The 10,338-nt window shown below is 41.2% G+C and overlaps 1 protein-coding gene across 5 annotated transcripts in view; it reads right to left on the minus strand.

Moving 5' to 3' along the window:
* nup37 (nucleoporin 37) overlaps window positions 1-10,338 on the minus strand; it is a 39,438-nt gene that overhangs the window by 5,643 nt on the left and 23,457 nt on the right. Inside the window, exons 1-6 of one of the 5 annotated variants that reach the window (XM_047389943.1) lie at window positions 10,089-10,228; window positions 8,883-9,130; window positions 8,094-8,275; window positions 7,891-8,012; window positions 3,499-3,571; window positions 3,245-3,339 (exon numbers count right to left, since the gene is read on the minus strand). In XM_047389943.1, coding sequence (XP_047245899.1) covers window positions 3,245-3,339; window positions 3,499-3,571; window positions 7,891-8,012; window positions 8,094-8,249 — 446 coding nt within the window. In that variant the 5' untranslated portion in view covers window positions 8,250-8,275; window positions 8,883-9,130; window positions 10,089-10,228. Of the gene's footprint in view, window positions 1-3,244; window positions 3,340-3,498; window positions 3,572-7,890; window positions 8,013-8,093; window positions 8,276-8,882; window positions 9,131-9,779; window positions 10,033-10,083; window positions 10,229-10,338 lie in introns of those variants that run through there. The other 4 variants (XM_047389942.1, XM_047389945.1, XM_047389946.1 and 1 more) reach the window with 4 other exon arrangements.

Consider the following 10,338-nt stretch of genomic DNA (forward strand, 5'->3'; position numbering starts at 1 on the left):
AAAACAAGGGGCCTGGAGCCTTTGGGTTCCAGAAAGCAATTTCTGTCATTTTCCTCCCTAAATGTAATATGTCCAAGCCCAGAAAACTTAGTTAAATAGTGTTACAGGATACAGGAAAAAGGCCCACAGCTTGTGAATTGCTGTTTGTTGCTGGAACAGATAAATTAAGCTATCTAAAATAAAATGGAAACTTTCCTTCAGCAGCTAGCAAGGCCATAAAAACACATTCTAAATGCACAAATAAATACATAAAGTACATGATCGCACACACAGTAAATACATGAATTACAGATGAAAGGACAATGCATAACGGCATGGACAAACTACAAGATGGACAGGCTGGTGGACAAAAGGAACAGTGGATGGATGGATAAACTGATGGATGGACTGGTGTGTGCACCAGTACATGGGTAGATGATGGATGTGTGTCAAATTTAAGGATGGATGAATGGATATTTGATAAATGGGTGAGAAAATGGATGGATGGGTAGATAGATGAGACAGATGGATGGATTGACAGAAAGATGGATGGATAGATGGATGACAAATGGAAGGACGGGCAGACAGACAGGCAGTGCCAGACCAGAACTACTGGGCTATAAACCCCAGAATATATCTTCTGTCTCAGTCAAATTCATGATTTCACATAAAGATCATGTTCGATTCAGACTACAAATTTATCACATCACCATGCTGAAACATGGTGGTGGCAGCACCATGGTGTGGGGAAGCTTATTTAGTTATATATATTTATATATACAAATTTCAGCCAGGACTTTAACTATATTTAGATCTTGCTCCCCAGCCTGGTTTAATGTCAAACATTTACATAATGGTTATTTTTCTGTTCTTATCCAAATCTGGAAAACGCCCAAATAAATTACAAACCTTTCCAGAGAGCGCAGGATAAGGAATGTTTGTTTTTTTAATTAATAAAATTGGACATTTAAAAGTAAATGGTAATAAACATTCTCCTTTGGTGTCCTTTTTGTTATGATGGTAATGAATATTTGATTAAAATAAAAGGTTATTGTCCATCTGTGGGAAACATATCCAGAATACAACAAGCAGAGATGATTTAAGTTAATCAAAAAAGGCAGCTGGGTTGCACTAACCTAGAAAACCTCTGTAAGAAACCAAAGAATGAATGAGATAATATTACAGCTGTTACTTGTTTTTCCTTGCAGAACACATGCAGACAGAGATATGATCCTGAGATCAGGATAAAGCCCAAATCAGTGCTGCGGGTGTGTGTTATCTGAGTTCAGCAGCGAATTCCCATCAACTCCAAATCCTCCCAGGACCCTGTAGTGTGCCCTTCTGACCTCTAGGTGGCATATCCCCCCACTAACTCCACCCTGCTCCATCCACAGTGCCCTGCTGTGCTGCTCAGACTACATCCAGCCTGAGGAAGTGGAGTGCAGTCCCCCAACCTAGATACTGCAGCGTTGGGTTGCGTACTGACTACAGCTGAGTTCCCAAAGCTGCAGGAGACGGCGATGACAAAACTAAGCAAACTTATAGAGGAGGCTTTCCTGCCAAAGCCAACAGACTGACGGAGAGGTCACGAACTGACACATGCTGACATAAACCTCCCTTTCCTTTCTGCACGACCACTTCCCTCTTCTATGATCGGGGCTCGGTTTGTGTGGCCTGACTGAAGGTCGGTCTTCTGTTGTTAACCCGATCTGTTCTAATATTTCCGCCCCGGTCTTCCTCCTGCGTCCCGTATTTTGTCAACATGACAGAGTTTAAATCTTTCAGCAGATGGAGCGCTCTCCTGTTTTCTCTGGACACGCAGAGGAGGGAGGGGAAGCGATTCAAGAGACGGGAGAGGAGGAATTTTAATTTGGTGTGATCTCTGACGTGGACGGAGAGGGCAGTCGCAAAGTATTTCCTCAGGTTAATTGAAGAAGTGCATTTTGAATTTCTCTTTGCAATAAGTGTTTAATTTTTTTATAGAATGATGATTCATATTGATTTCAAATAATTGATTTTCCCTTTTAATCCAAATCTTATTCAAATAGACTACCACCAAACTAATTAGGCCCAAGTGACAATTGAAACTGATTTTAAATTTAGAGATAAAACAAAACATAAATAAGCAACTATCTAGGTGTTGACTGCTGTAAAGCTGACCAGTTTCTGCTGTGATGTTGTCCATATGTGGACATGGGCTGTCCATTTCTTAAACAACCATGTCGGATGACATGGCTTAGCAACATTAAGACCCAAGAAAATGACCTAAATGATTACCTAATGCACTGAATGGCCAAGTTATTTCATCAGTGAGTTTCTTCTTCCCTGATGAGTTTGAGCCCGATGAATCCCAGGACCCATCGGACTCAAACTGGGCAAGACTTGGCCACCACAGAGTCCAGGCCTCAACTACACTAAAAATCTTTGGGAAGGCTTAAGAAGAATTTGAGCAGTGGTCTGACTTTCACATCATCTCTGCAAGATCTTGGCAAAATTAATGTAGTTCCAAAATAAACGTTGCAACATTGTAGAAGCTTATTGAAACAAAGCCACAGCAAACATATAGAAGCTAAAGGCGGTCGAAAGAAACAGAGTTTATCTGAATGGTTAGCGTATATAGGCTGTCTGCTACAATGTCATGTACTTATTGAATGTATACAACATAATCTGTACTGTGATTTTTTATTCTGTAAAATCTAATTAAAATATATTTCAGGGAGGAAAATTATTGTAAGGGCAATACAAAGGAATCAGGGATGACTAAGCACTATGTAATTGGTTTACGGTTGAAAACGGTGGTCTAAAAGGATGGTAGAAGTTAAGATATTAACATTATGACCCAATTAGAGGAGGAAATGGTTAGATTGACAGTTAAACTAGAAAATGCAGGAGTGAAGCACTTCAGGTCAGCTTTGCATCTTACTGTAAAACAGTTTCCTATTCAGGGGTGTCCCCACACTGACCCTGGCTACTGACATAGTTTTTCCCCTCTCTGAGGCTTAATTGAAGAGGAAAATGTAGGAACCTCGTTACAAACTCCCCCACCCCTTAGGGGGAAAAAATCTTTCTACAGCTAATTGGATTTCCATATTTAACCAATTATCCAGAAATGCTACAAAGCAGCTCTGTCACAGTGGAGCGTGTTGTGCTTAGGATCAGCTTTTACTGTGGAAACAGTCATGAATTTCTGCACCATTAACAAAGAACAGGACTGAAAATCAGAGGCTGGGAACACACGGAGAAACGGAAACAAAATGGCTCGGACCTGCAAGTGTGGTCATCGCTGACTGAAGCGATTTGTTTCCCCTCGGTGGGCTCGAACACCAAATGGTTAATGTAGTTGGTGTGGCCCTCCATCACCTGGGTGAAGCAGAGAGAGGACAATCAGTAAAACTGAGCCAAACTGGCTGCATATTTGCTTTCTGTGTGTGTGTGTGGTTATATTTCCTGTTTAACTACCAAACGTCTGAGAGAAAGCTCAACACCTGATGACAAGAGCAGTTCCAGATGTTGTGATACCTTGACTTCATCTCGATCCTGCAGATCAGAAGTCAGCAGGCGTAGTTTCCTGTCAGCTGCCACCGTGCAAAATCTGCAGAGGACAATGGAGAGAAAGAGAAGATTTAACAATAAACAAAGAGTGAACATAAAAACACACTCTGTGACAGACGACATCAGAGTCTGTTTGTGGCAGGAACTTGGAATGGGATCGGTGGGGAACACTGCCAGGGATATTCTAATTGCCAGCAAAGATAAACACGGTGAGCAACAAGACGGGTCACGCTATCTACGAATCTCTTTGTTGGAAGCCCGGTGCCGAGCCACGGAGAGGACTTTCCCCTCTAATCAGTCCTCGTACACACCAGCGCCTGCAATTACTCACACAATTACACTAACTCACTTATGACAGGAAAAACACACACGTATCACCAGTATAAACAGAGAGCGCTTCACACATTTTCAGGCGCAGGCACAGACTGATTTGGCATGATGTCATTACAAATATCCTTCAAACAGCACCGCCCCTGCAGCAGGTTAGATTATCCTGGTTCAGGCGCTAAAACTTTACAAAGAAGCCTGAACTTTTTTTTATCATGTTGGATTTTCTTTAAAGGTACATTTCTAAGCAGATATAACAGCTAGAATACATATCCCTGTTGTAAAGGTCTGTGGACTCAACAACAGTGTTTTAGCCTAAATAATAGTTGACAACTCATCAATGTTTATTTTAAAGTACTCGTTCTGCAGCGGTTTATTTTACACTTATTTCCTGTCTCTTTATTGCCTGCTGTCATTTGATTGGTCAATTTCCAGAAGCAGAGATGAAGCATGAATCTGTGACCTTGCGGATCCACAAAAACAGGGTTGCAGTTGTAAAACAAATATTTGCCCAGACTTTACAGAGTTCTCAGTTCTTTAAACTTTAATTTTAAATAAATCAATACAGAAGTTAATCATTAATCTTAATTTATGGTGGATATATTTATACCAGCTTTAAATATGGAATATGCAAAAACTACTGATGGACGGAGGCAGGGAGGAAGGCAGGAAGTACGGAAGGAAAACATGACGCTAGAAAACAGAGACACAAACTGTTGCTTTACTGTTTAGGTTGCCCAATCAAAAATAAGCCAATATCTGTAGTTCAATACATCTGACAAACTGGTAACAACTTAAGCAGATAAACCAGTTTAAGAGTGCAAACATCCAGCTAAATGTGCAATTAATAGTAGTTGCTCAAGGAGAAAAAGTTTAAAATATCTTGAAAAAGGTCTACTCACGCAAGTCCATAGTAAAGCTGCATTAAACACTTGGTGCTCTAAGGTGGTTACAATATTTCCGCCAGTCTTTCACTGCCTTCTGCTTGAATCTGTAGTGACACGTCTCACACAACGTGATGGATGAGCAACCAAAAATCTGATTGTATTGTCAAACAGTACTGGTAGCTACACTCATTAAACAATTAATTCAAACCAGTAGCGTTTCCTTCCCTCCTGCATGAGTTCATTTATGAAGCTGCAGGAAAATAAGGAAAACAAAACTGATGAATCTTGATCCACAGAATGTAATCTCTGCTTTGGCAGCTGGTCATCACTTTGTAATCCTTAATGATTTGATATTGTCCTATTGCCTACCTCTAATTATCACTCCTTCCACATTGGATAAAAGCAAATCACTCAAAGCCCAAAATTACATCAAGTCGTACTAGTGATAATCGTAAGCACACCTTTGACAAGCACAGTATTTCTGAGGAGCTTTAGATATACTTACATTTGATCAGGGATGCTTTAGTTGTTAGACACGTCTTATTTTAGTCAGGCAGCTAAAGGACCTAAAATGGGGCTTTTTGAGGAGTTCTGAGGAAACTGCTCCCTGTGTTTTCAAGCCACGCAATTTACTGATGCGTATTGATTCTGTATTCCTGTTAATTCCATCTGCGGCCATCCTGGGATCTGCTCCCAAACCATGAACTTTGCCCTCCATGGTTTGGGTGTAGATTCAGCCACCCCCCAATGTCCTTTCCTCTGGTAATGGTCAGCTCTTAAAGAAAAGCCTGTTGTTTTGTGTGGGGGCCATTGTATTTACTAGATGACAGCCAAGCTTGAAAAATGAGCGTGTGTGGAGGAAGTCAGTGATTTCAATAGTCTTCAGGCTTGTTTTCAATATAAGCTGCTGTGGTGCAGCTCAAGCACCCCCCTCTACTCCCCTCGTCTCTCATCAAGCCCGTGAGAACATTGTACTTTTCCTGGAAGGCACAGCTACGTGCCGACTGAAGGGAGAGCTTGAACCCGAGCGGGTTCTCATCAGCACAATAACATCTGCGCACGTCACAGCGCTGGCTCGAGGGTCCTGTGGCGTAAACCACAGAAGACCAGGAATTAGCGCTGCCTTTCCTTTCCAATTACACAGAGTCTGAACGCCTCCAGGGGGAATGCAGATCCTTCACATCCACATCTCCAATCAGCTGGAAACTCTTTGCTTTCTAATAATCCCTAGTTGGGCTACTTCCCACCTGAAACAACTTGGCTTCAGTCCTAGATGTGTGACAGCAAGTAATTGTGATGAATACGTTCGGACGGCATGACTGGCGTTCTCTACCGGGAAAAAAAAGAATATGCTGTTATTTTAAAAGCCACAGATGTCAGGTTTCTAGGGCGGAAGGAGGATGGCTCGACACCCTTTAATCCTCCAACAACTGTCTGATGAGATCTTACATAACATCACGCTCTACAGCTACGGACACAGCACAAGTCTATTTTGGTGAAATACACTCACCGGCCACTTTACTAGATACACCTCTTTATTTGCTTTTTCTCAAACAGCAAACCGGCCAATCACATGGCAGTAAGTCAAAGCACCTAAGCATCTAGATGTAGTAAAGACAAGTTTCTGAAGATTTTTACACACAACGTTCCCTTAAGTGTTTGTGTGGACCAGTTGCGTGGTCAAGATGCTTTGCTGATGTCGGAGGAGAGTAGGCAGACTGATCTTAGATGTTAGAAAGGCAACAGCGGCTCATACACCCACTCATTACAACCAAGGTATGCAGAACGGCATCTGTGACCAACGAACAGAAAAAACCTTGTTGCAGATGGGCTAAAGCAGCAGAAGACCACAACATGTGGCGCTCTTGTCAACAGGAAGCTGAAAATACAATTAAAACAGGCTCAACAGTTAGTTAACAAGTGGTCCGTGTCGGACCCCAGCCGGCTGCATCAAGGACTAAAAGCCTCAGTATATGGTGTTCCTGCTCTAACTCTAGACCATGTGGCAACCATGTGGCATCACTAACGATTTTACAATCGTTAGTGATGCTTTTGTTTTCTTATTTACTGAATGAAACGCCCATTTAAAAGAACTTACAGGTTGAGTTTACACACCAGCCTGTGCTGGCATATCGCAGCTGCTACAGAATGGTGACAGGTTAGAGCCGCCTGCAGCCTCCACAGGTTTTCAAATTCAAATTCAAAGATTCTAGTGCATCTTATCAGATTTATGGTAAGTTAGAGAGATCCAGCACTCTTACAACGCTTCAAAAGTTGATTGAGATTCAGTTCATTTTACGTTTCCTGTACATTGCTGTAAACTGTCCGACTGAAGGCGTCCGATCGAGACAAAGTGAATTTTATGAAGTGAGTTGGTTCGAATCAACTCTGAGGTGAAGGAGGGTGTAACAAAAATGCATAAATTATTTTTAATATTTAGTTTTAGGTTGCAAGTTTAAAAACAGTACAATGAGAATTAACAGAGACTTTGTAAATTTGTCAGACTGGAGGGAGTGATCAGATTTCTTTGGATCAAAACTGAAGAGGCAGAAGGGCGGATGGATAGTCAGGTTTATTGTGGATGGACAAACAGAGCAATGGATGGATGGATAATCAACATTTGGATTATGCATGTATGTTTATCATATCGCTTATTGTCTTCAACTATAACGATGGATGGACGGACGGACGGATGGAAAGGCCTGTAGTTTTATTGTCACAGCACACAAAGATAATTGAATTACTTTAAAAATGAAAAGGGCAAATCTTTTTGAATCAGACAGATATCAAACCTTGGTGTCAGCTGTGCAGCACTGCACTGTTTGAACATACATAGTTTTTGTCAAACATAACTCCCTCCAACTGAAAAAAAATGCTTCAAAAGCCAACTTTTAAAACAAACCAAACACTTCCAAGCAAAGCATTTGGATTATCGCACGAATGAAGAAGCATCTGGCTAGCCAAAGCACTCTTGTGGTTGATATTAGAGCAAAAATAAACTTAAACTCCTGAATGTTGATGTCACTGAACCCCCAAACTGAAACATTTGCATTGTGTGTGGGCTGCATAACAAGCAGTATATCTAAACTTATGGACACAATATACTGTTACCAATCCACATATAAATTATGCTGACAGAGGATACCTGATGGTAGGTATCCTGTCCAGCCGTGACTCAGGGCTCCAAGCCAGAGCATCAATGCGCAAGTCATAATGAAAAGCTCGGAGAACACTGAACTGGACTCCATCCACGTCCACGTCCTCCTCCTGTGGAACCAGATTCATGTTTAATGACAAAGACAAATACTATGGTGGTTAAATCTGGCAGCGTGGAGCTGCATCTCTTACTTGAAAGAGGCAGGTGCCCACCACCACACATTGGTTTTCAGCATAGGCAAGGAGAGAGGCAGGGGAACCCGAGCTGAAAGGGCTGAATTCGACCACGTGGACATAGTCCTCGCATGTCACTGTGTAGCTAGGACTGCGGGTCAAGTCTTCCTGCATGCTTGGGTGCTCAGGTCAGAGTTGAACTGGAAATGCAGTAATATAATAAGAGACAGACAAGCCACATTAATTAGTGGAAGAACATTAAGCTCTGAGACTAAAAGGCAGAGAACAAGCAGACTTTCATCACTGAATGGCTCCAACGCTGAATGATACAGATTTTAAAAATGAAATACAGATTGAGCCCAGGAGAACTATCAAAGAACAGGGCTAAAGAAGACCACTGTACTGCTTACACAGTGCACACGTGAACTTTTTAACATTTAGTCATGTTACCACCACAATCTTCAACATATTTTACTAGGATCTTATAATATTAATAAAAACTAGTAAATAACTCTGAATTCACTCAGTCCCCTTTATTTTGATACCTCCAAATAAAAACCAGAGCCACAAATTGCCTACAGAATTGAAAATAATGCCAGGATAAATAAAATTGTTCAATGAAAGGCTCTGAGATTTCTTAGAGAACATCAGTGAACATGAAGACCACACCAGCAACGCAGAAGATAAGTCAGGATTAGGTTGTGAAACAATATAACTTTTTACATCTCATAAAGCTCTGTTCAATACATCATTTAAAAATGAAAAATCACGGCAAAACTGCAAATCCACCAAGAGTTGGCCGTCTACCTGAAGTGCTGGGATGGGCAAAAACAGGTCCCATTGTAACTCTGGAGGAACTGCAGCGATCCACAGCTCAGGTGTTAGAATTTTTTGACAGGATAACTATAAGGCTGGGTTCACTCTGTTTGAATTTTGGCAGTCTTAGACAAAGTTGTTAGTTGTGAAACAACATCTCTGGTCAAGAGATTAAACCAGTCATCTTTGGTCGTTCAATGTGACAGATGCCCTGACCGTCGATTTGGAGCAGAGACAACCTGTGACAAACATCAAGCAGTGGAAAAATTACACACGGTGACCGCTGCTGTGACAGATGTCTGATTTTTGCCCTCATTTGCCATCTCCTATCCCTCATTTCAGTGTTCAACTAATACTAAACACATTAGCACCAAAAACTTGCGGTTCCATCATTGCTGAACTGACGAGCTTCTCGGATCTTTCTGCTGCAACCACAAATAGCCATAAATGGCATCTTTTCGTGTAAAGTGTGACATATTGGGTCGGGTGTGCACTGTTTGACATGTGCAAGTCCCAATGTTTTTTGTTTTTTTAAATTGCACAGTGTTTGCTGGGCAGACAGTGAGAGTGGTCAGACGAAAGCCCGTCCTGTTTAAAGAAGCAATGCAGGGGATAACAGCAAACATGTAGAAGATAGTGGTTCACCTTCCAGCAGAAAACACACCTGAGCTGAGGCTCTTTGTCCAATCTGGCTCAGCTTGAGGTATTAGAAGACATATGAACAGTGGGTAAAAATGTCCACTTCTAAATATGCAGGGAAGTTTAATACAAATTCGCTCCTTTTATTTGGTAAATTTTGTATGAATGCTTTTGCAAAGCATTGTGTCTGCCCACTTGTGCATCTTTGCTGGAACCGAAATTTATCACAAAACTACATAAACAGTTTACCTCTGATTTGCTGGAGGCAAGCTGAAATGATTCACAAATTCACCCATTTATAGTTCTTCCAGCTGTATGTTGGTATTCAGTTTCCTCTATAACAAAATAAAGCTAAAAAACGGTTCATACCGTATTTTAACTTCAATGTACCGTTCCTATCTACCACGCCTGGTGTTAAAGCTAACGGTATGTCACATGGACACGAGAAGGTTGTCCACTTTAATAGCACATGTAGACAAAATAACTATAACCCTAAGTAATACGTTTCGTCTAGAGTGCATTTTCATCATAAAAGCAGCAATAATTCACATACTTTACCAAGTATTTTTCTTTACATAAATGAACTCGCTGAATCAAACACAGCGCGTCTTATAGTGTTTCCAACACTATTTCCGCATACGTCACCGGAGCGTACCATTGACTGGAAAAGTCGGGGATTTGACTGTTAGACAAACCTAAAAATATAGAGATGGGTTACAAAAATATTAAAAGACAATAGTATTAAAATCTTGCTTTTGAAATATGTTCGAAAACGCCTATGACGAAGTCGCAATTTTCGACGAACATT

The sequence above is a fragment of the Girardinichthys multiradiatus genome, chromosome 17, assembly GCF_021462225.1.
Source record: "Girardinichthys multiradiatus isolate DD_20200921_A chromosome 17, DD_fGirMul_XY1, whole genome shotgun sequence".
NCBI lineage: Eukaryota > Metazoa > Chordata > Actinopteri > Cyprinodontiformes > Goodeidae > Girardinichthys > Girardinichthys multiradiatus.